We start from the raw sequence: 19,010 nt of genomic DNA, 5'->3' as shown, positions 1-19,010 counted from the left end.
ACCTTGCAGCCTTACTCTCGAGTTGCTTGTGCTGCTGTAGCTGCTCTTTCCTACAAGCAGCACTGCACTCATCCTCACTGGGCACAGGCTCCTCGGGGGCCTCTTCATCATTGCTGCCAGCCTCCACAATCTCCGAAGGCATCACTCCACTCCCTGTTGGTCCTGGCCCCATCCTTACATCACACGTAGGCCCCTCATCTGAGTCCTCACTCTCTGAGACCTCAGCCATCCGCACCTGCCGCCGGTGAACCACAATGGATACAGATAAAAATCAGTAAATCAATCACCCTTGAATTACAATATACCATAACAAATAGTACCTCTATCACCATAAACCTATCAATCATCAAAACCCAGACCTCATTTTTATCAGTTTTGGTCAAAAATTCCAAGAGTTTGTTTCTAGGTAGAAACGAAGCAAGATAAAGACTTTTCTTTAACCAAAGCAGCCAATTTTGCCATTTCTCTATTCTTGAGAATGGTATTCACTGCAAATTCACCTTTTTTCTTTCCTGAGCTTTTTAGTTTGTTGACACAAGTCCCATAAAATGGATTTATTTATTTTATTTGTATTTATTTATTAACTTGTATTTTGCCTTTAATATTTTTACTAATAACTCAAGGAGGTGAACATATCCAGCACACCTTGCTCCTCCTATTTTCCCCACAACAACAGTTCTGTGATGTGGGCTGGGGTTGAGAGAATGTGATTGGCCCAAAGTCACTCAGCTGATTTTCCTGGCTAAGGTGGGTCTTGAGCTTGTGATCTCCTGTCCCAAAGGTGCTTTTTCAGGAGGCAACTGAACTTTCTTGTTTTTTCTTTGAAGATGTTTCGCTTCTCATCCAAGAAGTTTCTTCAGCTCTAACGAGATGGTGGGAATGGAAGGAGCTTTATTCCTTGCAGACAGCTGGTCATTTGCATCCTTTTAGAGGGTCGTTGAAGCACTTGGAGGTTTAGCTGTGTCCTCAAGGTCACCTGAGTAAAGTTCCTGGTTCCTGTAGTCTGCAATTTTTCCTCTGGAAATAGAGGACTACAGGAACCAAATTGCAGACTACAGAAACCAGGAGCATTACTCAGGTGACCTTGAGGACACAGGTAAATCTCTATGTGCTTCAATGGCCCTCTAAAAGGATGCAAATGACCAACTGACTGCAAGGAATATAAATCCTTCTATTCCCCACCATCCAGTCAGAGCTGAAGAAGCTTCTTGGATGAGAAGCAAAACGTCTTCAAAGAAAAAACAAAGTCCAGTTGCCTCTTGAAAAAGCACCTTTGGGACAGCCATGACCTGAATGACTGAGATTGTCTACAGACTTTTGCGAGCTCCTGCTTTCTAGAGTGGTGATTTAACCACTAGACCAAACTTTTCTTATCGATTATCTTTCCCATATTCCCAGTTTCTGCAAAATGAAATGGTGCAATATACAAGTGGGTGATATCATTTGCCTCCACAAGGATAGCTTCGTACCGGTAAGAATTTGTCTTTTCCTGTCTTTTAATCAAGGCTGCCCCCCAGATAACATTTTAAATTCTCAAGAGACATAATCATGGTTGAGCTTCCATCAGGATCGTTTTACTTTTCCAGCAAGTTGCCAAGATTGAAATGAAAGGCGAGGATTAGAGGCGGGCACCAAATTTCTTGACTATGTACCGAACAAGCAAAATGTTTTTGGCGAGATGATTTCAAGAGCGGTTAAAAATATTGAAATCCTAAAAGAATTGTGTCTTCTAATTATGGCAACTCTGTTTCGGTTCAGAACAGAAGAGCAGAGTTTTGAAAACTTTTGTGTTTGCAAATCTCCATCTTTAGATTGGATCCAGAGGTTGGAAGGGAATGTCCTTTGTCCTACAAAGGCTTGTGTAAAATTGCTGGTGGAAAATAACAGGTTTTAACATGCTTCCCATCGTTTGCACGGTGATGGTGTTTTGTGTATAACTGGACCTGAAATCACAAAATCCATCCAGGGCTACAGTCATCTAGACCCGTGATGGCGAACCTATGGCATGCGTGCCACAAGTGGCATGCAGAGCCATTTGTGCCGGCACATGAGCTGCAGGCAAGCTTACCTCACTGCGCACGTGTGTGCCTCACAGCTAATTTTCGGCTGGTTTGAGGCCTTTTTCGGCCTCTCAGAAGCTTCAGGAAGGCTTCTGCAGGCTTTTCAAGCCAAAAACTAGGCCCGTTTTGTCACTACCCGTTTTTCCAGAAGTACCGGAAATAACAAAACAGGCCTAGTTTTTGGCCTGAAAAGCCTGCAGAAACCTTCCTGAAGGCTCTGGGAGGCCGAAAAAGGCCCCAAACTAGCCCAAAATCAGCCATGAGGCACAGTGCAGGTAAGGGGGTGGCGTGGGTAGGTGGGGATTACATGAGCATGCGTAGGGGGCCTGGGGGGGCACTTATTGTCTTTTGGATGCTGGCACGCAAGTGTGAGCGTGCAAGCATGTGCACAATTTTTGGCACAGGAGCCCCAAAAGGTTAGCCACCACTGATCTAGATAGTTACAATCTACTTTAAAAAAAAAAATCTTATTTTTAAAAAAAAAACTTCCCCAAAGAAGGCAATGGAAAACAAATACAATATTTTATTTATTTGATTTTTGTCCTGCCTATTATTTTATTAGTCTTTCACAGTGAATAAATACATATCGTAATATTCCTTCCTCCTGTTTTCCTCATATCAACAGTATGAGGTGGATTGGGCTGAGGGAGAGGAACTTGCTCAAAGTCTTGCAGTTGGCTTTCATGCCTAAGGTGGGACTAGAACTCCCTGTCTCCTGGTATTTGGCCCAAAGTCACCCAGTCGCTTTTCATGCCAAAAATGGGACTACAAGTCATAGTCTTCCAGTTTCTAGGCCGGCATCTTATCCATCGTACCGAAGTGGCTCTCGTATTTCAGTCTGAGTTTACCTATAATTTTGGAATCACTGAATATTCTCACTTTTCTCAATTTCACCGTTCTGCAGTTCACCCTTATCAGGAAAAACTATATGAAAACTATATGTATTTATTTATTTGTATAATTTATAGGTGGCCCATCTGACCTCAAGGTAACTCACAGCAACATATTACATGCACTAGGGGAAATAGTTTCTTAAAACTGCATCATTATCAAATTACCAACTAAAGTCTCTGACTTTGGAGAACTGTGGACAATTGAACTGATGGTATACAGCTAGTCCTCAACTTATAATCACAATTGGGACTGGCATTTCCATCGTAAGTCATTGCTGTTATAAGTTGAGTGAGGCCTGATTTTATTACAAGTTTTACTTCAATCATTAAGTGAGTCATTGAAGTCGTTAAGTGAATCGTTGCAGCCATTAAGTGAATCTTGCGATGGTTAAGGGCTTGGAGAATCCATTTGCATTGTCCAGTTGTCAAATTCCATGTATAGGTAATTCTCACGTATGCGCCCAATACATGCACATCCCTTGCACATGCGCATACATCCCTGGCATGAGCATGTGCCCTATGCATGCACCCCATCCCCATGCATGTGCCCCATCCCCTACACATGCATGCATGTTCCAGCGCATGCCCCCTGCCCCCCATGCATGCGTGTGCATCCCCTCACAGACGTCCCACCTCCGCACATGTGCACACATCCCCATACATGCGCCCCGTACCCGTGCATGCATGTATACCCCTCGCACATGCGCCCTGTGCCCCCACATGCACGGCAGAGACCTGAAGACCAACTGGCCAGTGAGAGACATGCGCATGCATGCATAGTAGAGCTGAGCTGGGGCGATGGCTCGTGTGCCCACAGAGTTTGCCATCACGGGCCTAGGACAGCATTATGTTGGAGATGTAATAAAGACAATGCTTCTTTAAAACATGTTTTTACAAAGTCTTATATTTACTAAGCTTTGACAGAAAGTAGTGGATAATATTAATGTGATAAATGTCACGCATCCAGAAAGTATCCATGATGTCAGTCACTCCTAGACGTTATCTCTCCAATTGATTTATTAGGAACAGATCTGGCATGTTCAAAAGCAATTTCCCAAGTGAAAGTTTTTTGGCACGTTACACAGAACCCACTTTCTCTCCTCCTTTCTCCCCTCCCACTTCTACACTTCATAAATCACGAGAACCAATTAACTGCAACTGGAAATTCTTAATACGACACACAGAATAACCTTGAACTTTTCAACTTCTCTAACTCTCAAAAAAAAAATGTGGCAGCTGAATTTCAAAGCTGACAATAAAAGCCAAAATTTTCAGAAGATGGATCTATCAACAAAGCTCTCTGCTTTTTTTTTCCAGGCTGACCTCCTTTTACTCTCCAGTTCTGAACCAAACAGCCTCTGCTATGTGGAGACCATGGACATAGATGGGTAATGTCTTTGCTTGTTATTTTTAATAGAACAGTACAGAATAGAATGGAATGGAATGGAATAGAATGGAACAAAACGGAACAGAATAGGATTCTTTATTGGCCAAGTGTGATTGGACGCACAAGGAACTTATCTCCGGTGCATAAGCTCTTAGTATACATACAACTTGATACAAACAATAAGTGATCAGTCATGATCATAGTCATCATAAAAATACATTCATCATCAATTATAAGATACAACACTTAGTGATAGTCACAGGATACGAAAGAAGCAATCGACATAAATCATTCTAGGATATTAAGAAAACAATATAAATCGTAAGATGCAAGCAACGAAGATCAGGTTTGATTGCCCTGTCATTATGCATAGAATACGAACCTTCTCAAATACTGGCTGGGGAATTCTGGGAATTGAAGTCCATACATCTTAAAGTTCCCAAGGTTGAAAAATGCTGATATAGATTTTCCACACATCAAAGGTGTTCTTGGATAGGGGATAGAATAAGGGCAAAAAAAATCATTTTGATACCAGTTAACCAATTATTTAGTTAAAGATGATTTCAACTTGTTTCATTCCTCGCATAGGGAATAATTGAAGATAATGTAGGAAATAATTTTGCCAAGACACATGCTCTGGTTAGATGCCAGTAGAGGAACACATTAAATTAATTAATTTAAATTAATTAATTTCGATGAAACAGCGTTGCTCTATGCACATGAATGCAGGTAGTCCTTGACTTACAGCACAGTTGACACCAGAATTTCCATTGCTACACAGGGTGGTTGTTGAGTGAGTTGTGCTTAATTTTATGACCTGTTTTGCCATGGTTGTTAAGTGAATCACTGCAGTTGTTAAGTGAATCCCTCAGTCATTGACTCCAGTTCTCCCCCTTGACTTTCCTTCTCAGAAGCTGGCTGGGATGGTCACAAATGGCAATCCCATAACCCAAGGACGTTACCACCATCATAACAGACAACAGATAATCAGAATTGGAAGGGACCTTGTAGGTCATCTCGTCCAACCTCCTGCCCAGGCAGGAGACCCTACACCATTTCTGACAAATGGTAGTCCAATCTCTTCTTGAAGTTCCCACAACTTCACTTAACTAAGTTACTCATTTAATAATTGCAGTCATTCACTTAAGAAATGTGGTAAGAAAAGCTATAAAATAGGGCAAGTCACTTCACAATACAAATTCTGGGCTCAATTGTGCTCATAAGTCAAGGACTACCTGTATTTTTAATCACATGACCATGGGATGCTGCATCTGTCAAAAGTGTGACGACTGGTTGTAAGTCAAGTTTTTCAATGCCGTTGTAACTTTGGACACTGAATAAATGGTTGTTAAGTGAAGGACCACTGTAGAAATCCAAGGCAAATAGCACATACTCCCATCCCAGCCTTCATTTAAGAAATGCTCTCCATTAAATTTAAATTGAAACAATACAATACAATACTACAATACAAAAGCACCACTCATTTTCCAGTTTTTAAGCTGACTCCACTCTGCTTTTTTTCAGAGAGACTAACCTGAAATACAGACAAGCTCTCCTGGTAACACACGAGCAGCTGACCTCTATGGAGGACATGGCTGCCTTTGACGGTCAGTGTTTCTGCTAGTCCTTCCTTTTCATTTTCAGAAACGGTTCCTTGGGAGTGGTGGTTTCATTTATGATTAGCCTGGTTCTACTGGGGTTTGTCATTCAGAAAGGTCGGCAGTTTGGCGGTTTGAATCCCTTGTGCCACGTCACCAAGTGAGCTCCCGTTACTTGTCCCAGCCTCCGCCAACCTAGCAGTTTGAAAGCATGTAAACCATGCAAGTAGAAAAATAGGGACCACTTTGGTGGGAAGGTAACAGCGTTCCGTGCACCTTTGGTGTTTAGTCATGCCAGCCACATGACCATGGAGACGTCTTCGGACAGCGCTGGCTCTTCAGCTTTGCAACAGAGATGAGCACCGCCCCCTAGAGATGGAAACGACTTGTATGTATGTGCGAGGGGAACCTTTACCTTACTGGGGTTTTACATGATTTAAAGAATACTGTAATTGAATTCTCTTTCCTTTGCTATTAAAGTTTTGATCTTATACATGACTTTAGAAGAGACATATTTCACGGAGGAAAATTGAAAAAAAACATATATATCCCGGTTGGAATAAAGGCACCATTTTAACACGAATGCTAAAATAGGTGATGGGAGTGCAGGAAAAAGAGGGTTTGTTTACAGATGACAAGCAGGTGAGCCAGTTTCTCTTTCCAACTGTCCAGGTGAGGTGGTCTGTGAAGAGCCAAACAGCCGGTTACACAACTTTATCGGTACCTTAGAGTGGCACGGAGAGAAATACCCTCTTGATTATGAGAAAATCCTGTTGCGTGGCTGTAGAGTGCGTAACACAGAGGTCTGCTACGGCCTTGTTATTTATGCAGGTAAGTGAGCAAGATCAGGCTTGCTTTTCATGGAATCAAGGTTGGAAGGGACCTCTGAAGTCATCTAGCCCAACCCTGCTGCACAAGGCAACATCTTGATGCAGCTTTAACAGTGGAACTTTTGCAATTTAGTGTCCTTGTGGCAATGTGTCATTGCGGTCTCTCTCCAGCAAAAAAAAATCTATTCATCCATCCATCCATCCAACCAACCATCCAGCCAGGGGTGGGATTCAAATTTTTAAACAACTGGTTCTGTGGGCGTGGCTTAGGTGGTAGGCATGGCTTGGTGGTCATTTGACTGGGTGGACATGACTTGATGGTCACGTTATTGGCTGGGTGTGGCCAACTCAATATCACATCAAGGCACGCATCTCCTCGCCTGGCCTCTCATGACTGTGGGGATGCTGCAACAGTTGTAAGTGTGAAAAATGACCATAAGTCACTTTTTTCAGTGCCATTGTAACTTTGAATGGTCACTCCACACAAGCAAAGTACCAGCAAAGGAGGGGGAAAAAAAAACTCCAGAGAGGTACCTGAGACAGGAAGTCTAGTCCTGCCAAGAATGTAATAAGGGTTAATGGAGAGGCAGTTTCTGTAAGCAACACCAGAATGTTTCCTTCCTGCCTTCCTTACAGGATTAGGCCAGTAATTTCTTCTAACAACTGGTTCTCCGAACTGCTTAGAATATTAACAACCGGTTCTAGTGAATAGGTGCAAACTGGTAGAATCCCACCCCTGCATCCAACCAACCAACCAACCAACCAACCAATCAACTAACTAACTAACTATCTGTTGGACAACCATTTGTCCGAAATGATATAGGGCAGCAGTGGCTAACCTTTTTGGGCTCCTGTGCAGAAAATTGCACCCGCGCACACTCCTGTACCAGCACCCAGAAGACAATGCATGTGGGGGGGCAATGGCCCCTGCACATGTGCATGTGAACCCCTGTGCGCACCACACATCTCTGTGCATATGTGATCCCCTCATGTGCCATGCATCTCTGCGCACGGACATGCATCTCCCACCCCCCCTCACCCCCCTATGCATGCGCACCAGATATGCGACAATCGGCTGTTGGGCGGGCGGCACATGTGCATCCGCAGTGGGGCTCTTCCAAGTGACCTCTCGCATGCCAGCAGAAGTGGTTCTGTGTGCCACTTCCAGCATGCATGCCATAGGTTCACCATCATGGATATAGGGTTTCTTGCCTGAGCAGGGGGTTGGACTAGAAGACCTCCAAGATCCCTTCCAATTCTGTTGTTCTGTTCTGTTCTGTTCTGTTCTATTCTATCATCAATCCATCCATCTATTATCATCATCTCCCTCCTCCCCTCTCTCCCAAGGAAGAGTATTCATCATCCATAGAGAAATATTTCCTAAAGTTTTCCAAATCCCGCTTCTCTGTAACTGTCTGTCTTGCTGTTCAGAGAAACAGGAAATAAAATTATTCTAACTTCTTCTCTTTAGCAGCTGGCCAGAGACATCTGGAGGGATAAAGACCACTAATCAGGGGTGCCACAAAAGCCACTTTCCATTTTAATTGGAGATGGATTGACCAGCTTTATGTTTGTAATCCAAGGTTTTCCAAATTAGGGGACTTTAAGGCATGTGGACTCCAACTCCCAGAATTCCTTAGCCAGCCACGGGAATTCTGGGAGTTGAAATCCATGCATCTATCTTAAAAGTTTCAAGGTCGAGCAACCTTGCTCTAATCCTTTCTTCTACAGTCTAGACGTTTCCATAATTTTTAACAAGCTCCGGTCTACTTCTTTCAACTGAACTTTTCTTTTGGATGATATGCCGGATCACTTCTGTGGCATATTTGCATTTTTCTGCCTTTTTTTTCTACATTTACTCAAGTGGGAAGTGTTAAAGCAACTGACTGATCATACCAGTTCATGCTATCTGGGCTCTGGATACTCTCAAATAGTATATCTTTTGCTTCACTTGGAACAGCTGCACCAGTGGTGGGATTCAAAAATTTTTTCCTACCGATTCTGTGGGTGTGCTTGATGGGAGTAGCAAGGGAAGGATACTGTAAAATCTCCAGTCAGAGGTGGTATTTGCCGGTTTTCCAAAGTACTCAAAATTTCCGCTACCAGTTTTCCAGAACTGGTCAGAACCTGCTGAATACCACCTCTGAGCTGCACCCATACCTGTGATGAGATGTGAGGCTTACAATCTGCTTTGAAACTGTTTTAAGAGTTTTTAAATTAAAAACAGCTAGATAAGTAAAGACAGAGGTGGTATTCAGCAGGTTCTGACCAGTTCTGGAGAACCGGTGGCGGACATTTTGAGTAGTTCGGAGAACCTGCAAATACCGCCTCTGACAGGCCCCGCCCCCATCTATTCTCTGCCTCCCGAGTCCCAGCTGATTGGCTAGGTCTTCTTTTGTTGCCCTGCACAGGAGAACAGAGCTGGAAAGTAGGTTAGTGGGGTGGGGAGGGAAGGGAAGGGGGATTTTGCAGTGTCCTTCCAACCAGGAGTAGGGAGGGAATGGAGATTCTATAGTAACCTTTCTCTGCCATGCCCACCAAGCCATGCCTACAGAAACATTAATAAAAAATGTTTTGAATCCCACCATTGAGTAAAGGAACCTAACAACCAACCAATCAAGATCAAATAATGTGCTGTCTCTCAATATTATTTCATAATGGAAATTGGGGACAGCCTGTTTGTGCAAAGGTCCACCTGCCCTCAAACATCACCTTAAACTGAGGTATCCAACCTTGACAACTTTAAGACTTTGGACTTCAACTCCCAGAATTCCTCAGCCAGCAAAGCTGGCTGAGGAATTCTAGGAGTTGAAGTCCACAAGTCTTAAAGTTGCCAAGGTTGGACACCCCTGCCTTAAACTGAGGTGACACAGAACAAATCCGGTTCACACCTACGGGCATCTGGGGATTAGGTTTCTCCTATTGTGGCAGCTGTGTTTATTTTTGTTTTAAATCCAACCATCTCAAATGTCTCATTTCCAGGTTTCGATACCAAAATCATGAAAAATTGTGGAAAGATCACGTTAAAAAAAACAAAACTCTGCCATCTAATGGATCGTCTCGTGCTCATGGTAAAAGTCCCTGCTATTCATGGTCAGGGAGAACAAGAAGGATAAGAAAGGGAAGTGGTTCTACCTTGAGTAGGATGGGATGGGATGGGATGGGATGGGAGGAGAGGAGAGGAGAGGAGAGGAGAGGAGAGGAGAAGAGAAGAGAAGAGAAGAGAAGAGAAGAGAAGAGAAGAGAAGAGAAGAGAAGAGAAGAGAAGAGAAGAGAACAACTTTATTGTCACTTTGAATGTACGCTAATCAGCATAGATTAAAATGAAGAAGCATGCAAAGGGGGTCAAAAACAGCAAGATGGCAGCGGCAGCAAAGCTCCACCCCTTTATATATGAGTGTGACTTTGATAAATGTACGAAAGGAATAGGCTTCAAATTGCATGGCCAAAGCCAACGTTTTGCTTATTTGACTCCCTCCCCTGTAAATGGCCGCTGCTCCCTTCTCTAATGTTTACTTTCATTATTCAACATCTGCTTGTCACAACCCTGAGAACAGCATCCACAGAACTAGTGCCATGAGCTTTGAAGTTGTTCTCTCTTATGTATAGGTAGGCCTTAACTTACGACCACAACTGGGACCACAATTTCCATTGCCAGGGAAATTGGTTGTTAAGTGAGTTGCTCCGGATTTTACAACCTTTTGCTCCATGGTTGTTAAGTGAACCACTACAGTAGTTAACGGCATCATGCAGTCATTAAGCAAACCCGGGTTCTTCCATTGATTTTGCTTCTTGGAAATCACCTGGGAAGGTTGCAAAAGTCTATCCCATGACCATGGAATGCTGCAACTGTCTTAGATACATGATGGTTGCCAAGTCCACAAATTTTGGTCACATGACCTTGGGGATGCAGCAACAATTGTAAGTGTGAGGACTGGTCATAAGTCACTTTTTTCAGTGTCATTGCAACTTCAAACTATCTCGAAATGAACCGTTTTTAAGTCAACGACTATCTGTATAGATCAGATTCTACACCAGCCAATTTCTATATATATTTTACATTGTATTGAATGCATCCGGAGCGCATCAGATTCAGAAGGGCCTGGCATCTTTTGTTTTTATTTAGGTGGAATCTTTTCCCACTTTTACAGGTGGTCCTCTACTTATGAGGGTTTGCTTAGTGACCATTCAAAGTTACGACACTGAAAAAAAGAGACTTATGACCGGTTTTCATACTTACAACCATTACGGCATCCCCATGGCTATATGATAAAAATTCAGATGCCTCACAACCGACTCATATTTATGACAGTTGCAGTCCCCCGATGTCATGTGATCCTTTTTTGCGACCTGACCAGCAAAGTGAATGGGGAAACCAGATCCACTTAACAACTATGTTACTAATTTAACAACCACAGTGATTCACTTAACAAATGTGGCAAGAAAAGTCATAAAACAGGGCAAAACTCAACAAATTTTTCACTTAATAACATAAATTTTGGGCTCAATGGTGGTCATAAGTTGAGAACTAACTGTATTTGGAGATCCTGAAGTTTGGGCCTGAGTTTTTCCTTTGCAGCCCTTCTTCAAACTAAACTGATGCCATTCTTGTTGTTCCGTGTTTCCATAGATCACAGTCTCTCTCCTCCTGATCTCCTTCGGCCTTGCCATTGGCTCAGGGTTATGGGCCACCAAGTTCTTCCAGGAACACAGCTATCTTTTGGGCTTCTACCACCACACCAGTGCAGTCAGCTATGCCTTCTTTGCGTTCTGGGGGTTCCTCATCCTCCTCAGCTTGGTCATCCCCATGTCCATGCTCATCACGTAGGTTTCAACTCTTCCTTTTCTTACTCTAGACCAGGAGTGAAGAGCCATGGGCCATTTATGACTTGTGGACTTCAACTCCCAGAATTAGAAATTAGCTTTTTCTCCGGTAATATTGTACTACTAACAAGAGCATACAAAACATTTGCTAGACCAATTCTTGAAGACAGCTCATATTGGTGGGTTCCTGTAATCCAAACTGGTTTTGCAACTCTGTGGCTCAGAAAGAAAGACGCAGAGAAGGCATTGCTTCAAAAGCTCTCTTTTGTCTCTAGCAAGTGAGGGAATTCCAGCCCCTCCTACCATCCAAACAGCATGTAAAAAGTTCCGTTGCACAGAAAGAGAAAGATGATGAGAATTCACGCTCAGATTAGCATTGCATATTCAATCCTGGCTTCAATATTACTTTGCTTTATCACAAAATCCAAATTCACTGTCTTTATACTGATGGGCTTTAGGGCTTCAAGTTTTTAATATCATTTACTATTTACTGTGTTATGATTTACTTGCTGAATATAAAGACAGATAGAATAACTCTACAAATTCTTCCATACAAAGTTTCTTTTATTGGATTGCGTTAGGTATCCTCAAGGTGACTCACAGTTATGTCAAGATGCATCTAATGTCCAATTCTTTGCAAAGTTGAAATCATAGTGTAAATGATATTAATCTTTCTATCCCATATTTCATCCCATAGTTGTAGAGGCAGGGGTTAGAGCTGCTACCACGAGGCTGTGTTCAGGCAAGAGTGAGGGAGCCTCCCCCAACCCAACAAGGGTCAATTTACTGACCAATCCGGATTACAGATGTGACCACATGACATGGACTACATTTCCCAGGATGCCTTGATTACATTTATTATGATGCATTCCCTTAAGGGGACAGCTCACAATTCCTAACTAACTATCTCAAATCCCATTAAACTGTCTGGACAGCACAGCTCATCTGTCTGGAACCCACATTGCATATCGGACATTAACACAATCGAGAGAGTCCAGAGATATTTCACGAGTAGAATCCTCTACTCCTCTACTTGTAACAGAATGCCACCAGACTTGAAATTTTAGGCTTAGACAACTTAGAACTATGCCGGCTTCGGTCTGACCTAAGCGTAGTACATTAAGTTATCCATTACAATGTCCTATCCATCAAGGATGACTTCAGCTTCAACCTCAACAATACACGAGCCACACAATAGATACAAACTCAAAGTAAACCACACCAAACTCGATTGCAGGAAATATGACTTCAGCAACAGAGCGGTCAATGCCTGGAATACACTACCTGACTCCGTGGTTTCTTCCCCAAACCCCCAAAACTTTAACCTTAGACTGTCTACTGTTGACCTCACCCCATTCCTATGAGATCTGTAAGGCGTGTACATAAGTGCACCAATGTGCCTATCATCCCTGTCCTAATGTCCCCTTTTATTCTTATCCATTTCATGTGTTAATAATTATGTTTATACTTATATCTGTTATCTAATACATGCTCTACAAATAAATAAATAAAATTGGAAACAGATGAGTAACTGGAGCATATGAACTGAAAGAAGATAATAAGCCGTATGGACAGACCTTATAGCTAAAGATCTCTCAGCTTTGATTCATGATGACTAGCATTAGTTCTCCTGAGTTTGAAAGCGGAATCTTCCCCCAGTCCTTCCTGGAGATTTGAAGGGTTGAATCAGGACTCTTTTCACCCAGATCTGCTGGCTAGATCTTCTTGTCCAGGCCAAAAAAAAAAGGAGTGTGACATCTCATCTGTCATCCTGATCATTGTTTTCCTTCTTCCCTAGGTTTGAATTTATCTACCTGGTCAACAGCTGTTTCATCAACTGGGACACAGAGATGTATTATGCAGAGAAGGACACACCTGCCAATGCTCGGAGCACAAGCCTGAATGACCAGTTGGGGCAGATTGAATATATTTTCTCAGACAAAACAGGCACCCTGACTCAAAACATCATGACTTTCAAGAAATGTTGTATCAATGGAAACATCTATGGTAATGAATGGATTCAGAATGCAGTCAAATGTACTGGTCATTTAGAGCAGCAGTCTCCAACCTTGGCAACTTTTAAGACTTGTGGCCTTTAACTCCCAGAATTCCTCAGCCAGCTTTGGAGACGCCTGATTTAGAGTGCAGAGATTTGTAAACACTTGAACTGGTTGGACGATTCAAATGAGTTTGTATCTTGCTGATAGATTCTTGTTTACATGAACAAGTAGCCTTGACTTATAACCATTCATTTTAGCAAGCTTTCATGACAGTGAAAAGGGGACTTATAATGGGGTCCTCACACTACGACCAACTAATGCAGTCTTGTGATCAAAATTTGGATGCTTGGCAACCAGCATATGTTTATGACAGCGGAAGCATCCCGGGGTGAATTTGAAACCTTCCCAGCTGGCTTCTGGCAGGCAAAATTGATGGCCTAATGACCACGTGATTCACTTAGCAATCAGGGTGATTCACATAACAACTGTTGCAAAAAATGTTGTAAAATTGAGCACATTTTAGTAGCCACCAATGGAAGTCCCAGTCCTAGTTGTGGTTGTGAGTCAAAGGTTACCTTTAATTTAGCTTAACATATTAGATCAGAAGCAGGCAAAGAGACTTTAGATCTCATGTGGACATTTTGTTATAACTATTGACAAATCCTTAAAGCAGTTAATCCTTTCTCAGGGTTTACATGGTTGATGTAGAGTCCTTGAAAAACCTCAAACCACACAGCTACCATGTGAATGCAGAAAAGAAAGTGGTTCCTTAAAGGAGCTATGGATGCCCACACTGAAGCCTTTACCCGTTTAAATCTGAATATTTAAATAAAGTTCAATTTGCAAAATAAAACATATTCGTTAAGAGAAACTATTTGAAAACCAAAACAAAGCAAAAGCTTAAAAGAACCATTTTTGTATGCTATGCAAAGAGGATGAAAAGGTAATAAGTTTGTCTCCTTCCCAGGCAGACAAACAAACAAAAAACCTCCCCCTCCTTCCAAATTTTCTACCCTGAGGAATATTTTGTTTACAAAACAATTTAGTAGAAGTATCACATTTGAACTGCCAGAGCACAATTTACAATCTTCCTTAGAAATCAGGATTTCTTGAACTATGTGCATATTAGATTTCCTAGCATGTACATGTGCTTACTTTCCAAGCATTGTTTCCTTAATATTCTCTTTCTCCCATTTTCATATATTTGTAGGTTCAAGCAACAAGACTGAATGCAAATCAATGGTACGTCACATGTTCGCTCTGTAGGTTTGTTCGCCTGTTCTTGTGGCCATACAAAAGGGGATTGCATAGCACACTAGTAATCAAATGAACCTCCCACCAGTTGGTGGCAGGATTGTACCACTGCATTTATAGAAGGGAAAGAATTTGCTCAATCAAATGTCTTCCAGAAACTAATTAACCCCATTCATTTAAACATCACAAGGCAGTTGGATGTATCAGGATAAAGACACTTTATGGTGGATGCACAGCAGGGTTGCACAACCTCGAAAACTTTAAGACATGTGGACTTCAACTCCCAGAATTCCCTAACCAGCAGGGGAATTCTGGGAGTTGAAGTCAACATGTGTTAAAGTTGTCAAGGTTGAAAAACCTCAGTGTACAAGCTTATGTATAGATCAGTGGGGTAGAATTAACCTCTGATAGAGACCTGTGAAAAGAATTCGCAGGGATAATTATAATACTAGAAATCATTTTTCTTCAACATGTTCATTAAGTCCCCTTTAAACGAGTAGCATTCCGGTGGCACTTCCATCGAGGGCGGATGGAGACCATGATCGTGAGCGGCTTTGATCCATGCTTACCCTGTTGGAGGGGTCCCTATGGGACTGAACCATTAGACCCAACTTGGAGGGGTGGGGGAAGAGGGGGATACCACCAGCTGGGTTGAGGGGAGCCGCATCTCCCCTCCTTGGCTTGGTGTACTCCCCTGGAAGACAGGGAGAAGTGGCAGTTTTAATGGCTGCCCTGAAGACGGGAAGCTACTGGGACCTAAGTGTGTGCTGGAGAGGTTAAGTGGTGAACGGCATTTATCCAGACAAGAGAAGCTGAACCTTTTGTTTTAGTAACCCTGAAAAGCAGAAAGAAAGATTCCTCACTTGAGAGTACAAACTGTGGCGAATAGAAAACAAGTGGACAATATAAGGTAAATAAAAATCTGGATTACAAAAGAGCTATAATGAAATTAAGGACGGAATTGGGAATAATATACAGAACCTGGCATTAATAAGGCGTTGGATAAAATGCTGAACTTGCTTGGAATTGATTATACTTTTAAAAAAAGCCAATGGTTGAAATGCTTGAAAATTAACATTAATATAATGGAAAAATGGGGGGGAAAGAACTTTGAAAAGTGGAAGTGATATAGAGCACCATCTTAGTGGTACGAGGCATTTTTTTCCTGGATGACTTTATGGAAAATTACTGGTCTGTTAAATGTGTGAATGAGAAAAGACATGAAATAAAAGACTTTAACATAACAAGAACCCCAGAAGCTTAAAAGGAAAAGGGGGAGATTTCAGCAAGAGGACAAAGGAAGGCAACATCTTGGGACTGTTGGGGGTTGACTGTGCAAAGGAAACAGAAGGACCAATAAGGAAGAGAGATATAAATGGAGTCTCTTGGCATGGATTACAATTAACTTTAATACAATAAAGAATAACACAATTGATTAAAACATGGAAGAAGCAAGCAAAGAATTTAAGTTGGAACTGCAAACTGTGAAAGGAATGATAAAAGAATGAAGGGGTCTATTGGACACACTGGCAGAAAAAGTAATGCAATTTATAGCAGAACAAAGGAATTCTAGAGGGGAGGAAAACAGCCAAGATGGACATGAAGATTCAGAGACATTGCCAAAAGACAGAAAAGGAACTAAAACTAAGACACTGATGACAGAGATAATAAATAAAAGAGAAAAAGCTCCCAAGAGTAAACAAAAGAAGCTGTACAAGAAAAAATTTCAAAAACTGGCAGATGGAAATAAATGCAATATTAGAGGAAAAAAGAGGGATAAAGAGGAAAGGCCAGGAAAACGTAGTAAAGGGAAAGCTGGCTAAAACTAAGAGAAATAACAAGGCTGAGAGATTTAGAGATAAGGGTTAGATATAGCATAAAAGGGGGACACCACATGGGGATGTATATTTGTGTTTTCTATTAGAAATGTAGACTAGGGAGATTTGAAGTTTATAACTTACTGGGAATTACCTTAAGATTATTAGATAATTATAGATGAGAAAAATGAAGATGGAGTGAGTGATATTAAGAGGGTTCTATTGTTATTAATCATATCTATATCTATATCTATATCTATATCTATATGTCTGTCTGTCTGTCTGTGTGTTTTCGTAGATTTTCACAGGTACAGGTATGTAGGTCTAGGTGTGTTCAGGTTTCCCGGGTAAGATTAAGAGTATCTTGGTGACATTTCGGTGAGGTCCCACTCACCAGCCTCAGGCTGATGCTTTTGGCTTCGTGCCAGTGCAAGTAGTGTGTGATCGGAGCTGCCATCTCTCTATAAATACTGTTGGGGGGGCCTGGTGTGCTGGGCTGGTTGACTGCGCTGCTGCCTCTTGATTGGTTGATGGAGTTGATGTTGGTATAATGGGCTGTGTGATGGCCTTGTGAGTTTTGTTGTGGAGATATCCTGGATCTTGTGCTGTAATCTTCTGGGTCGTTTGTTTTGTAGTGATCTTTTTTCCATTAGCCTCTCATGTTTTAATGGCTTGGGTAATGGGTTTTGTGATGGGCTTGCAAGTTCTTTTGTTGTGGTATCCTGGGTCATTTGTGTTTTGATCTCTTTTCCATTAGCCTCCTGTGTAGTAACGGCTTGGGCAATGGGTTGTGTGATGACCTTGTGAAATTTATTGCTGTGGTATCCTTGGTCTTCTGCTGTGATATCCTGGGTCATTTGCTGTGTTGCAACTTCTTGAGTTCTTGTGGTGTAATTTCCTGAGTTTTCTGATCTGATGTCCTGAGCGGGTGGCTGTGATGTAGCATTCTAGGTTTTAGTCTGGCTTCGAGTTTGGGGTCTGGGTCTGTGTTCTTGGCATGTGTCAGCTTGTTTGGTTTTGGGGTTGGGGGGTGTGAGAGCTGGCGAAGCAGCCATGGTCTATTTTCTGGATGGTGGTTGTCCTTCGTTTATAGGGTGGGCTTGGGCCTGGATCTGATGAGTGGGATTGGCGGTGGTGTCCTATGTTGTTTTGGGTCTGGTGTTGGTTTTCATGGCTGGGACTCACCAACAAACGAGTCATCAAGATACTCTTAATCTTACACGGGAAAAGACCCCAACACACCTAAACCTACAACGTTGTAGCAAAGTTTTATATATATATATATATATATTTTCAGCTTTGTTGGGGTATTTTCCCACGTCATTGTAGTTGTGCTTTTAAAGTTGTAGCAACGTTTCAGCAGAATCTCATCTGCCATCATCAGGCTTCTGTATTGTGTTCGTATACCAGGGGAGTATACCATGACGAACACAATACAGAAGCCTGATGATGGCAGATGAGATTCTGCCGAAACATTGCTACAACTTTAAAAGCACAACTACAATGACGTGGGAAAATACCCGAACAAAGCTGAATACCATACATGTAAGTATCCGCGAAAACTTAAGAAAACATACACACACACACACACATACATATGCATACATACATATTCTAAAATATGTTAATGACTAAATGATATTTGGAAAACAGAGAATATGATGATGGGTGAAAATCTGGTATTAATTATGTTTAAAAAGTGTGAATTAGGTTTATATAAATGCTATAGGTTGAAATTGGTCAAAGGGAAGTAAAAGAGGAAATTAACTCTGTTTTTATTTTATGTTTTTCTTTGTGGTATACATGAAATAGAAAATACAATTGATTATACAAAGGATATGATAAAATAGAAAATATAATGAACTAGAAGGGATTATGTGGCAATGTAAAATATTTATAATGAATGAATTATATTATAATCAAAAGCAGGGGAATGAAAATTTATTTAAATTATAGAGGTAAATTTTGGAAACAAAGAAAAAATATGAAATTATTATATGAATATCTCTGGAATAGATATATGATATATTGTAGATGCGGGGATATACCATGTCGATCCTAAATGTATTAATCTTACTTTACTTTTAACTCATTTTTTCTTTCATTGACTGTCTAATTATATATTGGCCTTGAGAAAGTTATAGATGATAACAATACATAAGGTAACATAAAATAGGTGGTAAGCTGAAAATGGAAATAATAGGGGATAAAGAATTGAAAATATATGCAAGGATGAAATGATTTTGATATTGAATTAATGAATTGAAATATGAAAGGGAAATTGATCTAAAGATTATTTGAATGGATAATAATTTGAAGTGATATTAATTAAGAAAGTTGAAAGTAA

The 19,010-nt window shown here is 41.4% G+C and overlaps 1 protein-coding gene across 7 annotated transcripts in view; it reads left to right on the top strand.

The window, feature by feature from the left end:
* ATP8B3 (ATPase phospholipid transporting 8B3) overlaps window positions 1-19,010 on the top strand; it is an 89,520-nt gene that overhangs the window by 33,069 nt on the left and 37,441 nt on the right. For all 7 annotated transcript variants that reach the window (XR_015741323.1, XM_087922782.1, XM_087922785.1 and 4 more), the window contains 8 exons: window positions 1,399-1,471; window positions 4,271-4,341; window positions 5,865-5,947; window positions 6,611-6,769; window positions 9,751-9,839; window positions 11,399-11,592; window positions 13,391-13,599; window positions 14,803-14,834. Coding sequence is in view for 6 of the 7 variants with exons in the window: in XM_087922782.1 (XP_087778908.1) it covers window positions 1,399-1,471; window positions 4,271-4,341; window positions 5,865-5,947; window positions 6,611-6,769; window positions 9,751-9,839; window positions 11,399-11,592; window positions 13,391-13,599; window positions 14,803-14,834 (910 nt within the window). In the remaining variant the exon portion in view is untranslated. The remainder of the gene's footprint in view (window positions 1-1,398; window positions 1,472-4,270; window positions 4,342-5,864; window positions 5,948-6,610; window positions 6,770-9,750; window positions 9,840-11,398; window positions 11,593-13,390; window positions 13,600-14,802; window positions 14,835-19,010) is intronic.

This window comes from Pseudonaja textilis, chromosome 1 (assembly GCF_049901715.1).
Source record: "Pseudonaja textilis isolate UNSWEBS1 chromosome 1, rPseTex1.2, whole genome shotgun sequence".
Classification (NCBI taxonomy): domain Eukaryota; kingdom Metazoa; phylum Chordata; class Lepidosauria; order Squamata; family Elapidae; genus Pseudonaja; species Pseudonaja textilis.
This window is presented reverse-complemented; position numbering and strand designations above follow the sequence as displayed.